The 24,519-nt window shown below is 45.2% G+C and overlaps 1 protein-coding gene and 1 pseudogene across 1 annotated transcript; one reads left to right on the top strand and one right to left on the bottom strand.

Moving 5' to 3' along the window:
- Positions 1–1,872: 1,872 nt before the first annotated feature.
- Positions 1,873–3,559, top strand: LOC129036283 (protein O-mannosyl-transferase TMTC4-like; annotated as a pseudogene).
- A 7,361-nt stretch (positions 3,560–10,920) lies between these two features.
- LOC129036730 (olfactory receptor 2V1) lies at positions 10,921–17,986 on the bottom strand. The gene is made up of 3 exons (XM_054488265.1): positions 17,941–17,986; positions 17,326–17,381; positions 10,921–13,122 (listed from the first exon to the last, which is right to left on the bottom strand). Exon 3 carries the CDS (start codon positions 13,099–13,101, stop codon positions 12,154–12,156), a length of 948 nt encoding a protein of 315 aa, XP_054344240.1. The 5' UTR covers positions 13,102–13,122; positions 17,326–17,381; positions 17,941–17,986; the 3' UTR covers positions 10,921–12,153.
- Between the last annotated feature and the right edge of the window lie 6,533 nt (positions 17,987–24,519).

Raw genomic sequence — 24,519 nt, 5'->3', positions numbered from 1 at the left:
TTATTGCCTTGGAATTTATTAACCTGTTTTGTATCAAACTTAGCAGTTATATCCATCCTTCTTCCTCCCTGAGTGCATAACCCCACTTCTCTAACTCCCCATGACTCAGACTCACCATTCTGACAATTCCCTCATCAATGAGCTATACCCTTTTGCGTATGTTTGCTGTATAAGTACATGACATATTGATGAGATACACGGTATGTATATGTGTTGTTAATGTTTCAAAGATTATGCTTTCATGGCAGAAACATCTATATATATGCTCCAAGAAATGTATGGTTGTTCCTTACATCACCGTAGTATAGAAAACCTGGAAGGAAACAATTCGAATGTGATCACTAGGGTGTGGGTACACAACACATGGTCTATCCACATTATACACTCAAAAATAAGTGAAGTGTGGGCCTCTAGGCATGGCAGAGGGCAGAAGCTGGCAAATCTGTTCCCACACCCAAAAGTATAAAATGGGACAAAATTGTTGAGAGCAATCATTTCAGAGCTCTCAAAATTGACCAAAGGCAAATCATCAAAAGGAGAAACATATACTCATAATAAAAAGCTGCCAGAACTTCTAGTTAGAACAGCAGGACTTTGCAGCCTTCTTGCCTGGAGCTGCTGCCATTCTGGCACCCTGCCCTGATATCCCAGGCTGGGCCGGCCTTGAAAACCAGTAGTCTCACCCGCAAAGGGGGCTGATTTAATTTGGAGCTGAGAAAAAAACTCAGACCTGCCGATGAGACGAGATTTTTCCCTTGATTTTGACCCCTTCATGGGTGGGAACTGGAGAGGCTTATTTCACTAAGCCTGCTGGTAGGGGGACACTGCATTTATGAAAAAATTAAAAAAATAGCCATGTGTGGTGGCTCCCACCTGTGGTCCCAGCTACTTGGGAGGCTGAGGTGGGAGGAACATTGAGCCCAGGAGTTTAAGGTTGTGGTGAGCTGTGAGTCCACCACTGAATTCCAGCCTGGGCAACAGAGTGAGGCCTTCTCTCAAAAAGGAAAAAAAAAAAAATTTCATCGTGTGAATATACTGATATAGGAGGTAGAAAGAAATTATTTAAGCAGATAGTGAGGGCAAAAGAGTCCTTGGCAGAATTTCCCTTCTAACAAAAAGCAGCCTTCAAAATCATTTCTTTTCTAACAAAGAGCAGCCTGAAAAATCGAGCTTGAAACATAGAGACAAGCCAGCTGGAAGCCTGCACAGGGGAACGCTGGCAGCCGCGCCAGTAGAAAAGGGCCAGACGTGTCCCACACGGAGGCTCCATCCTCCCTTTTTTGGTTACCACATGTACAGTAATAAAGAAATGGGCAACACGCTGTTCTTCTTGTTATCCTTCCGTGGCTACTGTAAAGCATTTAGAGACAGTGACAAGGAGGGAGCACGTTCTTCCACCTGGGCAACACGCTGTTCTTCTTGTTATCCTTCCGTGGCTACTGTAAAGCATTTAGAGACAGTGACAAGGAGGGAGCACGTTCTTCCACCTGGGCAACACGCTGTTCTTCTTGTTATCCTTCCGTGGCTACTGTAAAGCATTTAGAGACAGTAACAAGGAGGGAGCACGTTCTTCCACCTGGGCAACACGCTGTTCTTCTTGTTATCCTTCCGTGGCTACTGTAAAGCATTTAGAGACAGTGACAAGGAGGGAGCACGTTCTTCCACCTGGGCAACACGCTGTTCTTCTTGTTATCCTTCCGTGGCTACTGTAAAGCATTTAGAGACAGTGACAAGGAGGGAGCACGTTCTTCCACCTGGGCAACACGCTGTTCTTCTTGTTATCCTTCCGTGGCTACTGTAAAGCATTTAGAGACAGTGACAAGGAGGGAGCACGTTCTTCTACCTGGGCAACACGCTGTTCTTCTTGTTATCCTTCTGTGGCTACTGTAAAGCATTTAGAGACAGTAACAAGGAGGGAGCACATTCTTCCACCTTCTGGATGCTGCTGAGTATCTTTCTGGGAGCAGTGGCCATGCTGCGCAAAGAGCAAGGGATCACCGTGCTGGGTTTGAATGCGGTGTTTGACATCTTGGTGAGAGGCAAATTCAATGTTCTGGAAATTGTCCAGAAGGTACCACATAAGGACAAGTCATTAGAGAATCTTGGCATGCTCAGGAACTGGGGCCTCCTCTTCAGAATGACCCTGCTCACCTCCGGAGGGGCTGGGATGCTCTCCGTGCGCTGGAGGATCATAGGCCCGGGCCCGCCGGCCTTCACCGAGGTGGACAACCCGGCCTCCTTTGCTGACCGCGTGCTGGCGAGGGCCGTAAACGACAATTACTACTATTCGTTGAATGCCTGGCTGCTGCTGCGTCCCTGGTGGCTGTGCTTTGATTGGTCAGTGCCTGCAGCCCGCTCCTGAAGTCCGTCAGCGACTGGAGGGTAATTGCATTTGCAGCGCTCTGGTTCTGCCTAACTGGCCTAATACGCCAAGCCCTGTGCTGTGCAGACGGCCACCAGAGAAGGGTCCTTACTCTGGGCCTGGGATTGCTCGTTATCCCGTTTCTCCCCGCAAGTAACCTGTTCTTCCGAGTGGGCTTGGTGGTCCCCAGCGTGGGGTACTGTGTGCTGCTGCTTTTTGGTTTCGGAGCCTGAGCAAACACACCGAGAAAAAGAAGCGCATCGCTGCTGCCATCGTGCTGGGAATCCTACTCAGCAACATGCGGAGATGCTGAGATGCGGAGATGTGGTGCGCGGCGGCGAGTGCCGGAGCGAGGGACAGCTTTTCAGAGGCGCTGTGTCTGTGTGTCGCCTCAATGCTGAGGTTCACTACAACATCGGCAAAAACCTGGCTGGTAAAGGCAACCAGACAGCCGCCATCAGATACTACCGGGAAGCTGTAAGCTTAAATCCCAAGTATGTTCATGCCGTGAATAATCTTGGAAATATCTTAAAAGAAAGGAATGAGTTACAGGAAGCTGAGGAGCTGCTGTCTTTGGCTGTTCAAATACAGCCAGACTTTGCTGCTGCGTGGGTGAATCTAGGCATAGTGCAGAAGAGCCTGAAACGCTTTGAAGCGGCCGAGCAAAGTTACCCGACGGCGATTAAACAGAAGGAAATACCCAGATTGTTACTACAACCTCGGGCGTCTGCATGCTGATCTCAATCGCCACGTGGATGCCTTGAATGCGTGGAAAATGCCACGGAGCTGCAACCAGCGCTCAGCCTGGCCTGAAACAACGTGATTGTTCTGCTCGACGACACAGGTAATGTAGCCCAAGCCGAAGCAGGTGGAAGAGAGGCACTGGAATTAATACCTAATGATCACTCTCTCATGTTCTTGTTGGCAAACGTGCTGGGGAAATCCCAGAAATACAAGGAATCGGAAGCCTTACTCCTCAAGGCAATTAAAGCAAATCCAAATGCTGCAGGTTACCGTGGTAATTTGGCTGTGCTTTATCATCGCTGGGGACATCTAGACTCGGCCAAGAAACGCTATGAAATCTCCTTGCAGCTTGACCCCACGGCATCAGGAACTAAGGAGAATTACGGCCTGCTAAGAAGAAAGCCAGCGCAAATGCAAAAGAAAGACGCTGATCCTTTTTCCTTCATGTTTTGAGTTTGAGTGTGTGTGTGCATAAGGCATATCTTTAATAGTATGTGGTTACATTTAACCATTTAAAAGTCTTAGACATGTTATTTTATTGATTTTTTCAATGAAAACAAAGACATGCAAAAGATGATAGCACCAGTAATATACTCTTGAATGCTTGATATGATTTTTCATTGAAACTGTATTTTTTCAGACAACTCAAAGGTAATTCTAAAATTCCAAAACTGTCTTTTTAAATTAAACAGAAAAAGAGAAAAAATTATCTCGAGCAACTTTTAGTAGAATTGAATGTACATTTGGGATCTGAGCCTTGTCCTGTATGGACTAGCACTATTAAACTTCAGTTATGACCAAGAAAGGATAGACTGACTCCTACAATATTGAACGTGTCTATATGTTAGCATTCTTATTTAATGACAAAGCAAACTAAGATTCTTGTTTTTTTAATCTCTTTTTTTAAAACAATATACTATGAGCTTCGTTTGTAAGAAAATATTTATTTGTATTTTTATGTTTGGAGTAGGGCAAATAATCGAATGAGGAATGGAAATTTTAATGTGTAGTACATCTACATGCTCTTCCCCACAGGAAGAAATGGGCTCTTGCAGTAGTTTTGGATGCTCTGACTTGTGCAATTTCAATACATAGGAGGTTATGTAATGTAATATTTTACATAATCGATTACTATCAATAGAAAGTTCAAGCCATGCTTTAGGCAAGGGCAGGCAGCCTCACATCTTTATGTTTGTTACATCCAAGGTGAAGAGGGCAACACATCTGTGTAAGTTGCTTTTGAGTGTTTTTAACTGAAAAGCTGTTTTCCGTTTTGCTTAATGAAACTATAGAAATTACTCTATCCAGAAAATGCAAAATTTTCTCTCAAATGGAGCCACATTTATGGTATTTTTAAGAATTGAGTTGTTCCTGCTGTTTTTTATTTGATCCAAACAATGTTTTGTTTGTTCTTCTCTGTATGCTGTTGACCTAATGATTTATGCAATCTCTGTAATTTCTTATGCAGTAAAATTATTACACAAACTAGCAAAAAGAAAAAAAAAAGAAATGGGCAATATGGCGCAGCTCAGGCAGAGAACCCATCTGCGTAATAAAAGATTAGGGTGGGGACTACCAGAGATTCGTGGCCTATGCAAATGGCACGCCTGGTCCACCCAGTTTTTCTTGCCCGATGTTTATCAGACACCACTTCCTCACCAGCTCATCAGTAACCACCCCTGCATTTCACTGTGGATCCAGCAGCCCATTTTTCTGAGACCCCTCTCTGTAGCAGAGAGTGGTTATCTTTCTTTCACCTATTAAACTTCTGCTCTTGGCCAGGTGTGGTGGCTCAAACTTGAAATCCCAGCACTTTGGGAGGCCAAGGCGGGCAGGAGGTCAGGAGTTCGAGACCAGCCTGAGCAACATGGTGAAACTCCATCTCTACTAGAAATACAAAAACTAGCCGGGGGTGGTGGCACATGCCTGTAATCCCAGTTACTTGGGAGGCTGAGGCAGGAGAATTGCTTGAACCTGGGAGGCAGAGGTTGCAGTGAGCTGAGATGGCACCACTGCATTCCAGCCTGCACGACAGGGTGAGACTCCATCTCAAAAACAAAACAAAACAAAACTTCTGCTTTTAATCTCACTCTTTGTGTGTTCACATCCTTGATCTCCATGACCATGAGACAACGAACCTTGAGTATTATCCCAGACAGTGAGGCTGCTTCAATACACATTTGGTTTATCCATTCATCAATTGATGGACATTTATGTTGTTTCCACTTTTTGGCTATCATGAACAATGATACCATAAACATTTGAGTACAGTTCTTTACATAAACATGTTTTCAGTTCTCTTGTGTATATACCGAGGACTGGAGTTGATGGGTTGTGTAGTAACCCTATGCTTAACCTTTTGGTGTAGCAAAGTGAAACTTACAACATAGCAATTCCACTCATATCGTTTATATGAATGGAATTTATATGAAATTTACAGGAAAGGCAGATCAATACAGACAGAAACCAGATCACTGGTTGTCTAGGTTGGAGGCTGAGAGCCAGGGTTGGCTGCAGATGGGGATGCAGGAAATTTTTCTGGCAAAGGAACTGTTTTAAAAGTGGGTGGTGGTGATGGTTGCAGAACTGTATACAGTGACTAAAAATCATTGAGCTGTAAACTTACAATGAGTGGATTTTATTGTATTGAATTGTGCCCCGATAAAGCTGTTATGGAATGCTAAAACATAAAAACAAACCCCCAAACACAGCAACAAGGCAGGTAGTGTTTCCCAGGGATCAGCTGAGTGACAGTTGCAGTGTGCAAAGTGACCCCTGTGGCCCAGAGCATCGTTAATGTTTACATAATGCTTTAATGCAGCCTTAAAGGATAGGTAACTTGCATCTTAAAACTTGAAGTTCTTGCTAGTGTTGCTTGTAATTAAGCTAAAGTAGTTGTATAAATAATAAAGATATGAGTAAATTTAAGGAGATGCTACGTAAATGAAGGAGGTGAGCAGCCACCGCGAGACTGAAGCTGGGAGGGGCGTGATGGAAGTCATCCAATCCAATGGAGACCTTGTCAATAGATGGGTTTAAAAAACGAAAAGCGCACTTTACAGAAAAAAAATGAAGATCCGTCATAGGATCCACTTTACGGTCAACACGGGCACGTCCACCCAATAGTGTGTGTCCGCAGGAGGCGCCAATGTGTGCTGCTGTGTTTTGTGTGTGATGTGCAAAGTACTGGTGTTTGAGGAGATGGGGGCTCATTTTTATTTTCTACAGCTGTCTTTTATAATCTAAGGAGAGGAAAGCTTCTGTTGATGAGCACATGTGGCTGCAGGAGGGTTGTGGTGTTGAGTGTGCTGGCTTTCTGCAGGGGCCGCCTGGGCAGGTCAGCTGCTCTGCTGGCTCTCAGGGTTTGAGTTTCACAAGTCCTGGAGGTCCTGGCTCCTCCTGTAGAATGGCTGTGTCCAAATTTCCTCTTATAAGGACATCAGTCAAATTGCATTTGGGCCCACCCTAGTGACCTCATTTTGGTATGATCACCTCTTTAAAGACCCTATCTCCAAATATAGTCACATTTTGAGGTCCTAGGGGTTGGAGCTCTAAGATGTGAATTTTGAGGGGGATGCAATCCAGCGCTAGCAAGGTCTTTCAGGCCTCAGGACTCCAGCTGAGCAGCAAGGCAGAGTCCAGACTGCAAAGGGAGGCTCTGGAGGCTTTCACAAGTGGGACCATCCTGTGGCACTTTAGGCGAAAGGTGGAAGGAAGTGATCTTCTGGGGCTGCTTGGCTGGTTGTTCCAATGAATCCAGGAGAAGCCACCAGGTTAGCTTTGCCTTTGCCCTTTGGCAATCCATTTGGATTCAGTTCCAGTGTTGCATGGGCCTGGAGGCTGTGCCAACGTGGGTCCTGGGCACAGTTTAGGGACCTGCTCTGTGACCACAGGCCAGCCACTCCCATCTCTAGCCTGTTTCACATCAACAAAATGAGAGGGTGAATGAGATGATCTCTAAGGTCCCTGCTCACCTGCAGTCGCAGAGCAGGTCTGGCATTCCATCTGGCAGCGTGCAGCTGTGGAGTGGGCGGGCTCTGTGCCGAGGTCATCCGTGCAGTGTCCACAGCAAGTGAGGTGGGCTCAGCTCTTCAAAGGTGCTGATGGTTGATGTGGGAAGGCAACGGTGTAGATGCCTTTTTCTCCTTGCGCCTCTGTAACCAGGTGGAGAGAGCAGTGGGATGTTCCAGTCCCTAATGTCATAAATGCGAAGTAATGAAGGAAAAAGCGGAAGGAGCCGTTTCTATCTGGTTTTGAAACAGGAACCTTTTGTGTGTGAGGCGACATGGGACTTTGTAATACTTGCTTCCCTTTTGTGTATGCTTGAAATTTTCTATAATAATGGTTTAAAATATTCACAGGCAAGTTTTTTTTTTTTTTCCAACTTCCTTACCAAATCCTTTCCCATCAAATTGTTCATTCAATTTATGGGGAGATTTTGCATCATACATGTGACAAATCTTCATTCCAATCAGGTGGTCAGTGTTTCCTGCCTGTGTGAATATGAAAAATTGCTTTAAGCCGGGCATGGTGGCTCATGCCTGTAATCCCAGCTACTTAGAAGGTGGAGGTGGGAGGATCACTTGAGCCCAGGAGTTTGATGCTGCTGAGAGCTATGACTGCACCACTGCATTCCAGCCTGGGCAACAGAGAAAGACCCAATCTGTAAAAATTAAAATATTTTAAATTTCAGCCGGGGAGGATGGCTCACACTTGTAATCCTGTAATTTGTTTGTTTGTCTGTTTTTGAGACAGGGTCCCGCTTTGTTACCCAGGCTGGAGTGCAGTGGCACAAAACCAGAATACTGCTTATCAGACAACTGTTTTCTCATTAAGACTCTTCACATCTCATGCCCACCAAGCCACTTCCAAGTTCTCAAGTCCAGATCCTAACACTCATACACATCTACCCTTGGTCTTCCACTTCTGAAATACTGCAGAATGTGGTCATGGTGGTGTTTACCTTTACTGCGTAAGGAATAAACTTGGTCTTGTTTGATCAGCAGGTTTTCCAGGTGGTTTTTTTTTGAAAAAGTCAATAGAGAATAATTTTAATTCCTAAAAGCTTTGAATATTTTTTCTTCTCCTATGCATGGTTGCTCTAGTAGATGATCACAGATGCATTTGGGTGAAGGTTGAGAAGACTTACTGTATATATTCATTTAAAAATAATTCTAAAATCAATTATCACCCATGACCCAGATGGAAAATTACTGTTCATTATTGTGCAGTTAATCAGACGGTGACTCTAACCACAGTGGCTGTTACAGATGTGGTCATCCTTAGTGGAACAAATCAGCATAGCCTTTTATACCTAATATTCAGATTTTTTGGTTTTTTTGAGATACAATCTCTCTGTTGCCCAGGCTGGAGTGCAATGGTGCACTCTGCTCACTGCAACCTCTGCCTCCCGGGTTCAAGCAATTCTCCTGCCTCAGCCTCCGGAATAGCTGGGATTACAGGCACCCGCCACCATGCCTGGCTAATTTTTGTATTTTTGGTAGAGATGGGGTTTCACCATATTGGCCAGGCTGGCCTTTAACTCCTGACCTTAAGTGATTCACCTGCTTTGGTCTCCCAAAGTGCTGGGATTATAGGCATGAGCCACCGCATCTGGCCCTAATATGCACTTATTGACATGAAAAAGTATTTTTCCTCTATAACAAGTTGTAAGGCCCACAAAAAGCAGCTGTGTACATTCCAGGCCACAACAGTGCATCTCAACAATCTTGCCTCAGGACTCCATCGTTTCTCCTCCTGCATAATATAATCCACAGAGGTCTTAATCATCTTAACATGCCATAGAACACCATGTTTTGTGGAACAACTCGGATGCTTGCTCAATGGACTGTGGACAAAGTGGTTGCGGTTGTAGGAACAGAGGTTATGCATAGGTGCACCAGCACGGATGTGTCCTTACCAAGCTGACCTGGTTACCACCACCACTGAGTGGCCAATCTTCCATCAGCAGAAACTCATTCTGGGCCCTAACATGGCACCTTTCCTTTTGCTACTAGCTTCCTAGAAGCAGGTTTTTAGATTGGATCCCTTTTGTCATGAACGGCATAGCAATTTGACTTCACTGCAATAGACGCCTTTTCTAGATTTGAATTTGCCTTCCCTGCCCAAGCACATCTGACAGCACCGCCATCTATGTGCAGAATGCCTCAGATACCCCAGAGTATTCTGCACAGCAGCTCTTCTGATCAAGGAACTTGTTTTCTAGCAGAAGAAGGGCAGTGATGGGCTTATGTCTGTGGAGCTGACAGGTCCTGTATTATTCCATCGCCCAGAAGCAGGTGTTCTCATTATGACACCAACTCTTTTACAGTGTCAGTTCAGAAACAAGACCCTGGAAAGACGGGGGCAAAGGACATAGGGAATCCAAAGTGAAGAAGAAGGTTCTAAATACCAATGATGTCTTCATGATCAATTACCATGTTGGGGTGTGTGTGCGTGTGTCCCTGTGTGGAAGCTAATTTGTCCTCCCCCCCTCCTCTTATTGTTTTACATACCCCTGGTAGTGGAGGCTACCATTCAGTCAAGATCGTGACTGTACATGAGGGATGACAGTGCCCACAGGCGGTGCCACGGCTGCTGAAGGGCAGCGTGTGTGGACGCGGACACATTCTTAGGAAAAGCAAAATGTCCCTGCTGTTTAGTGGAAGTTCAGATGTGAGTGAAATGCTGTGTGGGCACTGAATGGCCACAGGAGGGACCTGCACCCGCTTTTAAGCAGTTGCCTCAGCCCGCAGCCCACACTCCTGTCCTCTGAGTTGTGATGCTAGGGCTGATTTGCTGTCAGGGCCCATCGGGCTCCGCCAGGAGGACACTACAAGGAGGCTGTCAGCCAGCAAGAGCAGAAAGAAACCAATCCTCATGACTTCCTGCTTTTTCCTGTCAAAATCGTCTCAGCAATGTTTCTTCATCCTGGAAGTTGGCTCCACGCTGCAGATTTTACTTTCACACTTCCGCACTCGTCTCATCCTGCCCTTAGAAAAACACGCACCAGCTGACTGGCCCCCACACATCAGCAGCCGGGACCTGAGGCCCTCCTCTGAACACCTAGAGTGTCAGGAGCAACCACACAGCAGCTGCTCCTCAGAAGCCTGGGCCCAGCTTTGGACGCCGCTTCTTCTCCCCCGCCGGCCCCCATGCTCCGGAGGTACCACAAGGTAGGGCCAGGCAGCCCTCCAAAGTCAGGGAGATGCCTCTCCAGGGCCTCGGCTGAGCTGGGAATGCCATGGTCACTGCCTGCCCCCAGATGTTTGAGCTCCAAGGATCCCTAGTGTTCTTGTTTTGGCCATTCAGTTCTCTAATATCTGGTTAGCAATTCTGTTTAATTTTTGTGTTTTTTTAGACATGGGGTCTCCCTCTGTCACCCAGGCTAGAGTGCAGTCAGTGGTGCAGTTCTTTTACTGTAGCCTTGAACTCCTGGGCTCAAGCCGTCCTCCCTCCTTAGCCTCCCAAGTAGCTCAGACTGCAGTAGCTAGGACCAGGCTGGTCTTGCACTCCTGGCCTCAAGTGATCCCCCTGCCTCAGCCTCTCAAAGGGCTGGCATTACAGGTGTGAGCCACCGTGCCTGGCCAGCAATTCTTTACGTTAAAATTTCTGTTAAAATAACTGATGTGATTTTGTTCCTAAATGGACCCTGACTGATATATAAGTTTCAAAATATTGGCTCAGTTTATCTCCTTATTTCTTTTCCAGTCTTCATCCTCCAAGAGAGATACAGTTTTAAACTGTTAAAGAACTTGAAGTACTAAAATGAATCACAGCTGCCACAGCAAATTTGACATGTGAACAGTGCTTTTAAAATGCTTCCATTTATATTACCTCACTTGATGCTCTCTTCTTGCATTCATTCAATAATGTTTTACTGAGCAACTGCTATTTATAAGGCACAGGGTCTGGTACTGGTAATACACTGTGAACCCCCAACATTTGAGACAGGTATCAGTTAATTTAGAAAGTTTATTTTCTCAAGGTTGAGGACGCGCACCCGTGACGCGGCCCTCCGGAGGTCCTGATGACACGTGCCCAAGGTGGTCAGGGCACACTTGGTTTTATATATTTTAGGGATACATGAGACATCGATCAATATATGTAAGAAATACACTGCTTCTGTCCAGAAAGGCGGGGACAACTCGAAGCAGGGAGGGGGCTTCCAGGTCACAGGTAGGTGAGAGACAAATGGTTGCAGTCTTTTGAGTTTCTGACGAGCCTTTCCAAAGGAGGCAATCAGAAGATGCATCTATCTCAGTGAGCAGAGGGATGACTTTGAATAGAATGGGAGGTAGATTTGCCCTGAGCAGTTCCCAGCTTGACTTTTCCCTTTATCCTAGTGATTTGGGGCCCAAGATATTTTCCTTTCATAACACACACAAAAAAACAAGATATTCCCCCTGCAAGGATAACTACTAAACTGCAGAGATTTATTTTTATTACCTAAAGGAGGTTTTATAAAGCCTCTAACTGAACATAGAAAAAGGCAAAGAACTGTCCAAGAAGAGTTATAGGGACTCAATTTCTGCCATTTAGAAAGTTTCCACTTAAGATATCCACGTGTTAATCTAAGTCAATTAAATAATTTAGAAAGAATAGAAAAGGAACAGGAACCTAGAACTTAGTAAGCATCCAATAAAAGACAGCTATTACCAAGAAGAATTAAGAAATATAGCATTAAAGAGCAGAAAAACACAAAAAATAAAATAAAGAAAATAAAAAATAGAGTAAATTTAGTCCAAGGATGTTATAAACAATCAACAAGGACAATAATAGCAAGCTATTGCTTCATCATGGAGCTTTGGATTGACACATTGTGATCTTTACAAAATCCCTCAGAGCACAGGTGTCATGATTATCTTTTTTCCTTTTTTTTTTTTTTGGTACAGAAATGTTCATAATGGCTTTTCTTACAATGGCCAAAACCTATAAACCATCGAATGACCATCAACAGGTGAATGGAAACAGACACTCACAAAGGTTGAGTGACTTCCCAATGTGACACAGACAAGAAGTGGCACAGCAGGCACCACACTCTGGGTTCAGTGCTGGCTGCCAATCCTGCAGCGGTCCAGCCCCTTCCTCAGTGCCCCCATCACCTCCCGGTTCCTCAAGCTGTAAATGAGGGGGTTCAGCATGGGAGTAAGGACCGTGTAGAAGATAGAGGCCACCTTGTCATGGCTGGGGGCCCGGTAGCGCCTAGGCCTCAGGTAGATGAACATGGCTGCCCCATAGAAGAGGGTGACAGCTGTCAGGTGGGAGGAGCAGGTGGCCAGAGCCTTTTTCCAGGCCTGAGCAGAGCGTATTCGGAGCACAGCCCCTAGGATGCAAGCATAGGAGGCCACGATGATGGAGAAGGGAAGGAGAAGCATGAGGACACAGCAAGTAAAGAGAAGGGTGTCAAAAAGAGAAGTGTCTGCACAGGCCAGCTTCAATAAAGCTGGCACCTCACAGAAGAAGTGATCCACGCTCCTCGAGCCACAGTAAGGTAAGCTCATGGCTGCCACCATCTGAATCACTCCATCTATTATCCCAAAGGCCCAGGAGCTCCCAGTAATCTGGAGACAGACCTTCTGATTCATGAGGATGGGATAGTGAAGTGGGTGGCTAATGGCCACGTAGCGGTCATAAGCCATGAGTCCCAGCAAGAGCCCCTCAGATCCCACAAGAGAGACAAAAAAGCCAATTTGTATGCCACAGCCCACAAAGGAGATGGACTTCCTGCCAGACAGGAAGTTGGCTGCCATCTTTGGCACAAAGTTACAGACTAACATGAGGTCCATGAGGGAGAGCTGGCTGAGGAAGAAGTACATGGGAGTGTGAAGTCCAGTGTCCATGTAGATGAGGAAGATGAGGAGGACATTCCCACAGAGGGCCACTGTGAAGACCATCATAACCACGGAGAAGAGGACAAGGTCAGTCTGGCTATGGGAAAAGATGCCCAAGAGGAAGAAGCCGTCTGTGTAGGACTGGTTCATCCATCTTCCCATGGCTTAGTCATTCACTGTCACCTGAGAACATAAGAGAAATTATAAGATTGAGTGACATGTCTCTATTGTGCTCCAGATTCTTCAGTTCAACAGCGTATGCTCTGAGACATGCAGGGGGACACTCTCGTATTCCTATGACACAGATGACAGGACCTCTGCCAGCTCTGGAATTGGACTACACATCTGTATTCGTACATATCCATACCCAGAGAGTGGAAATAGGATCATTTCATGTGCCCCAGGACTGTTGGACAATTCTCCTTCGGCCAGCAAAGCCCAGGCTTTCCACATGGCACTGCCTCTTAGCTGGGGTCACATGGATTTGGTCAACTGTCTCTAACAGGCCTTGGTCTATTTCATGCCCAAGAGATCATTTACATGTGTTACAAAAAGGAAAGATCAAGCTGGGCACGGTGGCTCACGCCTGTAATCCCAGCACTTTGGGATGCTGAGGCGGGTGGATCACCTGAGGTTGGGGGTTCAAGACCAGCCTGACCAACATGGAGAAACCCTGTCTCTACTAAAAATACAAAATTAGCCGGGCGTGGTGGCGCATGACTGTAATCCCAGCTACTCGGGAGGCTGAGGCAGGAGAATCACTTGAACCCAAGAAGTGGAGGTTGTGGTGAGTGGAGATTGTGCCATTGCATTCCAGCTTGGGCAACAAGAGTGAAACTCCATTTCAATAAAAAAAAAAAAAGGAAAAAAAAGGAAAGATCATGGCAACGTGAGATGTTCTTCAGTCTTTACTTTGTTCAGGTCAAAAATCCTGGGACCATTTTCAGCTTCTCTATTTCTTTAATTCCCTAGGTCCAAACCATCAGAAAAGCCCCTTGGCTGTACTCTCAGTGTTTCTCAGAATCTAATTCGCTCTTCCCACCTCCACCAAAACTACCCTGGTCCCAGCCACCCTCCTCTCTCTGATGGGTTCTTGTAGCCTCTTCCCTGGTCTCCCAGCTTCTATCCTTGAACCTTTGAGTCTATTGTCATAGCATTTGCAGAGAGTCTGCTAAAATGTAAGGCATTTGTGTAACCTCCTAGTGAAAGTATGTCAATGACATCCCAAATTACTCCAAATAAAGCCCAATGCTTACAGTGGAAAGTAAAGCCCTACATCACACACACACACTCACACACACAGACACACTAACACACATAGACACAGAGACATACACAGACAGACACTAATACACACACATAGACACACACACAGACACAGACATATAGACACACACACAGACACATGGAAATATACACACACAGACACACACACATACACATGAAAATACACATGCAGAAACACATAGATACACGGAGGCACACACACAGCCATATAAACAAAGACACACACACATTTGCACACCCAGAGACATACAGACATGGAAATATACGCACAGACACACACAGAAACACATAAGCACACATACATCCATATACAGGAACACAGAGACATACACACACACACACACACACACAGAGTCATACACAAATACAGACATATACACAGACACACATAGACACACTTACACACCCCGCACGTCTGGAAATACACACTCACCCCACACGTCCCTCTGAGGTCCCCTCGGGCCCCTCCCTTGCTCACAGAGCTTCTGGGGGGTCTCCTGGGCCTGGTGCCCGCACCTCCGTCCTTTGCTCGTTTTCCTCGGTGGAATGCTCTTCCCCAGGTCTCCCTCCCTCCCTGCTTCCTGTCTTTCCTCAAATGCCGGTCTTCACAGAGAGGTGTTCCGTGGAAGCCGGATGAAAAAGCTGAATGTCTCGCTCTCCCAGGCCCCTTCCTGCTGCTGTTTCTCCACGCACTGGCGCCATCTGACACGCACAGGCTCCCGTATTTGGACTGTCCCTGTCTGTGAGATCCGCCAGAATGAAAGCATATTTCTGTTCACCGTGACGTTGGCAGCCCCCAGAATGGTGCCTGGCTCATAGCGGGACCTCAACCCAGACGTGGTGACTGAATAAAATAATACGTGATGGAGTGACATGTGGCTGCAATTTCCGTTTTCTGCAAAAAGGCTCCTGCTTCATTGGCCTTGGTCTGAGTGTCACAGGAGTTTGCTGTGTGATTCGTTTCTACCAGGGACAGTGAGTGAAAATGGAAGAAACATCTTCAGATGCTTACAAAGATGAGGACCTGCTCCACACACGGGCGGCCGTTTATCTGTGAGGCCTCTGCGTGCTGGTGCATTCATGTCCACCTTACCTCACTGCAAGGCTAAATGAGGCTGCTCCACGGGACACCACGCTCTCTGTGCCAAGACCCCGGGGAATTTCCTAAACTTGGATGGGCCTGCCCAGGTCCAGGACCCTGGAGCTGGCTGCTTGATCTATGTCCCTAGGTCAGGGAACTTGTCCTGGTTCGTGCCCAGGAGGGCGTGCCCAGGGGTCCTTGCCACTGATGACCCCTGGAGTGATGTGGGTGGTATTTCTACAGGAGAGATCTGTTCCTACAGCGACCAAGCACCATCTCAGCCATACCAGCCGCAGGTTCCACCAAGCAGCGAAACAAAGCAGGTCCCCCCAGATCCCCCAGCAGAAGAAGGGATGCCCAGCCAGCCCTACCACCGTGTCCAGAGGCACCAGCCACAGGCACCTCCCAGGACATGCACTCCCCACTCCCCCCCGCCCAGTCTCTTAAACTACGATACAGCATGGTTGACTGATGCCATTTCTCCCTCCATCCTGCGTGGTTCCCTTGCACTCAGACTCTTACACCCACTGTGCACTCAACGTCTTCCCTCAGCTGTCTCACGGGCTTGTTCCACCCGAAGTGGCCAAACAGACCACCTGCTCTTCCCTGGAGAAACGCCTGTTCTCCCCCTCTCAGCTCAGTGACTGGCAGATCTGTCCAGATTCACAGGTCACAACACTTGCGTCATCCTGGACCCCTGTCCTCTCCACACACACGTCCCAAACATCAGAAACCCCTGCTGGCTCCCCTTGCAAAACATACCTCCAGCCAGCACGCATCCCTGCCAGCTCCCACCTGGCCACACCACCTCTAGAGTGTCCCTGGAGGATGGCAACGGCCCTGACTGCATTTGCCTCCCAGTCTACCCTGGCACACCCCAGCCCAACCTGGTCTATTTGTCACATAGCCCTGGGGCGGACCCATCTCTGCAAGAATAAAGCCAAAGTACTTCCAGAGGAAATGCAAGACTCATCAGCAGCCCTCCACCACCACCCACGCCTTTCCTTCCACCCTCCCGGGATGCCCTCCATGCCGGTCTCCCCGCCTCCTGGAGCTGCTCCCACACAGCAGGACAAGGCCAGCTCCAGGGGGCCTGGACACTTTCTCTCACCTCCGTGCAGAAGGCTCTTCCCAGACTGGCCCTGCCTTGCTCCCTCACCTCCTCCTTGCCTTCTCAGCAAAGCCTTCCCTCAGCACCCATTTAGAGTTGAAATCCTTCTTCCTCTGCCTCCTTTCCCTGCCTTGGTTCCCGCAGCAGGCAAATATGCAAGGCGGGCCCCAGGCTGCTCACGTGGGTGTCTGTTCTCTGCTTTCCCAACTAGAACCCGTGTTCCCCAGTGCCACGGGTGCTCGTGGTGGGATCCCTGGCTCCCGGAAGAGTGTCTGGCACATCTGTTATGCACTCAGTCAATATTTGTTGAATGAATAAAAATTTTGTTGGCCAGGTACCCTGGCTCACACCTGTAATTCCAAAACTTTGAAAGGCTGAGGCAGAAGGATAGCTTGAGGTAGGAGTTTGAGACCAGCCTGGGCAACATAAACGAGACCTCATCTCTATTCAAAAAACAGAAAATTAGCCAGGCTATCGTGGCACACATCTGTAGTGCCAGCTACTCAGGTGGCTGAGGTGGAAGGATCATTTGAGCCTGAAAGTTCAAGCTGGCAGCGATCTGTGTTCATGCCACTGTACTCCAGCCTGGGTGACAGAGTGAGACTTTTTCTCCAAAATAAAAATAAAATAAAACATTAGCTGGGCATGGTGGTGTGCACCTGTAGTTCCAGTTACTTGGAAGATCACTTGAGCCTAGGAATTTGAGGCTGCAGTGAGCTATGATCACGCCACTGCACTCCAGCCTGAATGACAGAGCTATGACATTGTGTGATTTGGAGGGGATTTCTACAGGAGTAAATCTGTTCCCACAGCGACCAAGCACCCTCTCAGCCATATCAGCCACAGGCTCCACCAACCAGCAAAATACACCAGATGCCCCAGCAGAAGAACGGACTCCCAGCCTTACCACCATGTCCAGAGGCACCAGCCACTTGTGCCTCTCAGGACACAGACGGCAAGGTCCTGTCTCAGAAAAAAAAAATTGTATTATGAAATACAGCTGAATTTATTCTTGCATCTCACTGGCTCATTTTTCTGCTCTCTAATTTCAGACCTTTCCGTTGGGTGTTTAGTTAATGGCTTCACTTTTCTTTCCAGAAACCACAACACAGAAGAAGCCAGCGTGTCTGCAATGTTCTCCCTGGGACAGGAGGACCCCATCCCACATCAGCCCCCTCCTTCCTGCTCCTTCACCTTTGCACTCCCCACACATCTGTCCCTGTCTTCCTGTTGTGGACCACCCTCCACCCCAGAGACCCAGAGCCCAGTCTCCAACCCAGACAGAGGGAGAGAGAGAGGTGGGTCAAAGGAAGAGGACGAGAAGAAAGAGTGAGGAGAGACACCACACCAGAAGACAGATGCCCCTCCAAAAACCCACACAAAACAGTTACACCCTGATGGAGGCAGACAGTAGGAGGAAGAGCAAGTGCTGATGAACGAGACAAATGGGGACGTGAACCAGCAACAGGAGCAGGAGCTGCAGGGAAGAGAGAGGGGGCGACGGGACAAGACCCTCACTCACCTGTGGGTGGGTCCCCTCCAGGGGAGCAAACTCAGCAGAGTCGCCTGTGGAGGAGTTCCTAGCATCAGAACCATGCACTCATCCTCCTGTGTTTGCTCCCACTGGGTCCAGGGACAGGAGGAGCCCCAGCCCCAACCTCCTTCCTCAGCCCCCACCGACTCCTCATCAGGCTGTGGAGCCCACGGCACCCTCGACCTCCGGTGGCCCCTCAGGCTCGGAGAGTGAGGCTCACACAGACTACAGCCTCCTCTCAGAGGGAGAAACAGGCTCAGGGAAGGAGCTCGTGCTGGCACAACTGCCTCCCAATGCCCACAGGGCTACTTAACACAGACACAGTGTGAGGAGGGGGAGTTGACTTCAGACCTCAGCTCTCAGGGGACACCGCAGACTTCAGCCTCAAAGAAACAGAGCTCAGGAACAGGACTAGTACTAGGGCCACTGGGAATAGTGTGAGGAAATACAGGAAGGGAGGGGGCCACAGCGCCATCAGGCACAGGGATACACAAATGCATTGAAAGTTCCCTGGAACTCTGCCATCTGCTCTGGCAGTTGGGCTGCCTCCCCTCCCAATGTGCTGGGATTACATGATCCACCATGCCTGGCCTGTTTTTGTTTTTGTATTTGAGACAGGGTCTCGCTCTGCCACTCAGGCGGGAGTGCAGTGGCGCGATCACACTTCACTGTCACCTTGACCTTCTGGGCCCCAGCTATCCTCCCACCGCAGCCTTCCAAGTAGCTGAGACCACAGGCACACACCACCACATCTGGTTAATTTTTGTATTTTTGGTAGAGACAGGGTTTCGCGATTTTGCCCAGGCTGGTCTTGAACTCCTGGGCTTAGGTGATCTGTCCTCCTCGGCCTCCCAAAGTGATGGGATTACAGGCGTGGGCCACTGCACCCAGTCAAGTCCATCTTTTTTATTTTTTAAGTTTCAAGTCTTTTAGATGACTAAACCCATCTTTTCCATTCAAAATTCCTTCCAAAACTCAATCCATGGTGACCTCAGCCTCCCATGAACCCCTGCAGACCTATCATCTATACCTTTGGAGACATGACGGCCTTGTGACAGCTCCTCTATTGACATCATTGTATTTTACAGGATGAACTTGACCATGTGCAAACAAGGAAACAACCCATACAACCGCTGTTTTTAAATATGATATCCTAATTCTTCTTTCTCCATCTTTTCATGGTATCTCATGCAGATTTAAGAGTTTTTTGGTCACTTTGAGTGGTAAGATCAAGGCTTATTTGTGTATTCTGAAGACCAGATCATTGAAAATTAAAACTTGGATTTCACATTCTATTCAACGTTTTTCTCCTTGACTCAGCCTAAATCAACACCACTTGGACTTTGGAGACCCACAGTAGGAAAAGAAGAGTCTATTAGGGACAATTATGTTGCTTATACCTTAAGATTTTAAAGACAGCAGAGGTATTTTTAGAATGTCAGCTTTTCACAAATAAATTACCAGGAAGTCTGAACTGATGCCTTCTTTTTATTTTGGAGACTACCTTGTGTAAATAGAGACATTCTGTTTTATTTTAATGTGTAAGTCTAATTAATTTTTTTGATTGGCTAATGGCATTCTAATTTTAGCAGTGTAATAAAAGCAGTAACTGTCAAAGAAATGTCTATGAGATGTCAATATTGATGTTTCTTTGTTAGAAATTATTTTTAATGCTCATCCTATTATTATTTTTATCTTTTAGAGACAAAACCTTCAAACTGTTTTTCACAATGATTGTACCAATTTACATCCTCACCAACAGTCTACAACAGTCCATTTTTCTCCATGCCCTTACCAACACTTGTTTGACTTTTTCATAAAAGGGCAAGGTGTTGTTGCATTGTAGTTTTCATTTGCATTTCTCTGATGATTTGTAATGTTGACCACCTTTTCATATACTGTTTAGCCATTTTTATTTCTTCTTTAGAGAAATGTCTATATGGGTCCCTGCCCATTTTTAATCAAGCTATTTGATTCCTTCCTATTGAGTTGTTTAAGCTTCTTATGTATTTTATGTATTAACCCCTTATGTAATGTATGGCTTTTAAACATTTCGTCTCAATCTGCTGGCTGCCTTTTCATTTTGTTGATGGTTTCTTTTGCTGTACAGAAGCTTTGTAATTTTGTGTAGTCCAACTTGTTTATGTTAGTCTTTGTCATCTACGCTTTTGGTGAGATATCAAAAAGTTCTTGCCAAGGGCAATAAGAAGAGCTCTCCCCCTATATTTTCTTCCAGAATTTTGATGGTTTCAAGTCTTATGTTTACGTATTTAATTCATTTTGTGTTGACTTTGTGTATGGTGTAAGATAAGGGTCCAATTTCATGGTTTTGAATGTGGATATTCAGTTTTCCCAGCATCATTTATTGAAGAGACTATCCTTTTTTCTCCGTGTCTTCTTGGTGGCCTGGTCAAAAATTAGTTGACCACGTATGCTTAGGTTAATTTCCAGGATCTCTATCCTGTTCCATTAGCTTATGTGTCTTTTATTTTTTTTAATGCTAGTACCATACTGTATTGATCACTATTGTTTTGTGATGTAATTGAAAATCAGGAAATATGATGCCTCCAACTTTGTTTTTCCTTCTCAAGATCGTTTTGGCTACTCAGGGTCTTTTGTGGTCCCATACAAATTTTAGAATTGTTTTTTCTATTTGTGTGAAAAACACCATTGGAATTTTGATAGGAATTGCATTGAATCTGTAGATTGCTTTTGGTAGTATAAAAATTTTTACCTCATCTAGTTGGGTAGATGATGGTAAAAAAAGAAAACATGTATAAAACAAAACAAAAAATATTTTTTACACAATTAATTCTTCCAATCCATGAGCATGGAATATCTTTCCATTTATTTGTGTCTTCTTCAGTGTATTTCATCAGGGTTTGAGAATTTTCAGTGTACAGTTCTTTCACTTCCTTGGTTAAATGTATTCCTAAGTATTTTATTATTTTTGATGGTTTTGCAAATGGGATTCTTTCTTGATTTATTTTTCAGATTGTTGTTAGTGTGTAGAAATGCTACCAATTTTTGTATGTTGATTTTGTATCTTGCAACTCTACTGAATTCATTTATTTGTTCTAACAGTTTTTTAGTAGCATGTTTAAGGTTTTCTACATATAGGATTATGTCCTCGGCAAATAGGGATAATTTAATTCTTCTTTTCCAATTTGGATGACTTTTACTTCTTTTTCTTTTCTGATTGCTTCTACTAGTACTTTTCAGTACTGTGTTAAATAGAAGTGGCAAGAATGGGCATCCTTGCCTTGTACCAGATCTTAGAGGAAAAGATTTCAGTTTTCCTTCATTGATTATTATATTTGCTATGGGCTTTTCATGAATGACTTTTTCATGTTTAGGAAATTCCCTTCTGTATCTATTTTGTTTAGAGCCTAAAAAAAAAAAAATCATGAATGGGCCAGGCGCAGTGGCTCATGCCTGTAATCCCAGCACTTTGGGGGGCCAAGGTGGGCGGATCACCTGAGGTTGGGAGTTTGAGACCAGCCTGACCAACATGGAGAAACTCCATCTCTACAAAAATACAAAATTAGCCAGGCATGGTGATGGCTGCCTATAATCCCAGCTACTCGGGAGGCTGAGGCAGGAGAATCGCTTGAACCTGGGAGGTGGAGATTGAGCCGAGATGGTGCCATTGCACTCCAGCCTGGGCAACAAGAGCGAAATTCCACCTCAAAAAAAAAAAAAATCATTAATGGATGTTGAATTTTGTCCAGTGCTTTTTCTGCATCAATTGAGATAATCATGTGGTTATAATGTTGTGTATCACATGGATTATCTTGCACATGTTAAACTAATCTTGCATTCCAGGGATAGATCTAACTTGGTTGTGGTGTGTAATCTTTGATATGTTTCTGAATTTGGTTTGCCAGGTTTTTTGTTCTTTTGAGACAGCATCTTGCTCTGTTGTTCAGGCTGAAGTGCAGTGGCACAAACATGTCTCATGGCAGCCTTGACCTCCTGGGCTCAAGCAATCTTCCCATCTCAGCCTCCCAACTAGCTGGGACTACAAGCATAGGCCACCACATATGGCTTATATTTTTAAATTTTTTTGTAGAGACGGGATCTCACTATGTTGCCCAGGCTAGCCTCAAACTCCTGGCCTCAAGCAATCCTCCTGCCTAGGCCTCCCAAAGTGCTTAGAATACAGGTGTGAACCATTGCACCTGGCCTGGTTTGCTAGTATTTCATTGAGGATTTTTGCATATATGTTTTTCAGAGATATTGGCATGTAGTTTCCTTTGTGTGTGTGTGGAGTCTTTGTCTGGCTTTGGTATCAGAGTAATGTTGGCCTCATAAAATGAGTTTGAAAGTAGTTTCTCCTCTTTAATTTTTTGGAAGGGCTTGAGAGGGATTGGTATTAGTTCTTTAAATATTTGGTAGAAGCTGGCAGTGAAGCCATCAGGTTCTGGGCTTTTCTGTGTCTTTGATGGTAGACTTATTACTGACTTAATCTCCTCACTTGCTATTGGCCGGTTCATATTTTCTATTTCTTTATGACTAAGACTTAGTACATTATATGTTTCTAGGAATTTGTCCATTTCTTCTAGGTTATTCAATTGATTGGCACTCCCATGTACATTGCAGCACTACTCATAATACCTAAGATAGAAAATCAACCTCCATGTCTATTGTAAGATGAATTAGTTTTAAAAAGTGATGTATATATACACGATGGAAAACTATTCAGCCTTAAAAAGAAGAAAGTCCTGTTATTAATAACTACATGAATAAACCTGGAGGATATCATGTTAACTGAAATAAACCAGGCACAGAAAAACAAATACTGCATAATCTCATTTACATGTGGAATGTAAAAAAGTCAAACTTATAGAAGCAGAGAGTACAAGAGTGGTTATGTGGGGTAGGAGGTGGGGTTGTGGGAAATGAGAACATATTGACCAATGGGCATAAAGTTTCAGTTAGACAGGAGGAATATATTCAAGAGATGTATTATACAACATGATGACTATAATTAATAACAATATATTATATACTTAAGAATTGCTAAGAGAGTAGATCCTAACTGTTCTAACCACCAAATGAAGATAAATATGTGAGATTATGCATATGTTAATTCACTTGATTTAGCCATTACACAATGTATACCTATATCAAAAAATCATGTTGTATACCATAAATACATACAGTTTTATTTGTTAATTTAAAAACAAGTGGCTGGGCACAGTGGCTCACACCTGTAATCCCAACACTTTGGTCTCCCCTTCCAAATACTAACCAGGCCTAACCCTACTTAGCTTCAGGAGATCAGACGAGATTGGGTACATTCAGTGTAGTATGGCCATAGACATCCCAGCACTTTGGGAGGCCTAGGCAGGTGGATCGTCTGAGGTCAGGAATTCAAGGCCAGCCTGACCAACATGGTGAAAGCCTGCCTCTACTAAAAATACAAAATTAGCTGGGTGTGGCAGTGCATACTTGTAACCCTAGCTACTTGGGAAGCTGAGGCAAGAGAAGTGCTTGAATCCAGGAGGCAGAAGTTGCAGTGAGCCAAGATCGCACCACTGGACTCCAGCCTGGGCAACAAGAGTGAAACTCTGATTAAATCATCAGAGAAATGCGAATAAAAAATGCAATGAGACACCATCTCATGCCAGTCAGAATGACTATTATTAAAACATCAGAAAACAACAGTTGCTGGAGTGGCTGTGGAGAAAAGGGAATGCTTATACACTGTTAGTGGGAATGTAACTTAACTTAGCCACTGTGGAAAGCAGTTTGAATATTTCTCGAATAACTTAAAACAGAACTACCATTTAATCCAGCAATCTCATTACTTGATATATATACAAAGGAAAATAAATCATTCTGTTTAAAAGACAAATACAATTGTATGTTCGTCACAGCACTGTTTACAATAGCAAAGACATGGAGTCAACCTAGATGCCCAACAACAGTGGGTTGAATAAAGAAAATGTGGTACCTATACACCATGGAATGCCATTCAGCCATAAAGAATAAAATCATGTTCTTTGCAGCAACATGGATGGAACTGGAGGCCATTATCCTAAGCAAATTAACACAGGAACAGAAAACAAAATACTGCATGCTCTCACTTATAAGTGGGAGCTAAATATTGGGTACACGTGGGCATAAAGATGGGAACAATAGGTACCGGAGACTACTAGATGGGGGAGGGAAGGACGAGGGTGAGGGCTGAAAAACTAGCTATTGGGTATTATGCTTGCTACCTGAGTGATAGGATCAGTCATACCCTAAACCTCAGCATCATGTAATACACCCATGGGACAAACCTGCACGTGTACCTCCTGAATCTAAGATAAAAGTTAAAATTATTTTAAAAATAAAGTAAATCAAACTGATTCAAAAGATTTTTTAAAAATGAAAATACCTGTTGAATCAAAGGTAACAGAAATTTTAGCCTGTGCTTTCCTGTAAGAATTTTATAGTTTTGGCTCTTAAATTAGGTTTAGTACCCACGTGGAGTTTATTTTTTCTATATAATGTGGGGTAAGAAATGAGATTCTTTTTTCCCTGGGAGGTTTTCTATTGTCATTTTTAAACATCATG

Source organism: Pongo pygmaeus, chromosome 4 (genome assembly GCF_028885625.2).
Source record: "Pongo pygmaeus isolate AG05252 chromosome 4, NHGRI_mPonPyg2-v2.0_pri, whole genome shotgun sequence".
In the NCBI taxonomy this organism is placed as follows: Eukaryota; Metazoa; Chordata; class Mammalia; order Primates; family Hominidae; genus Pongo; species Pongo pygmaeus.
This window is presented reverse-complemented; position numbering and strand designations above follow the sequence as displayed.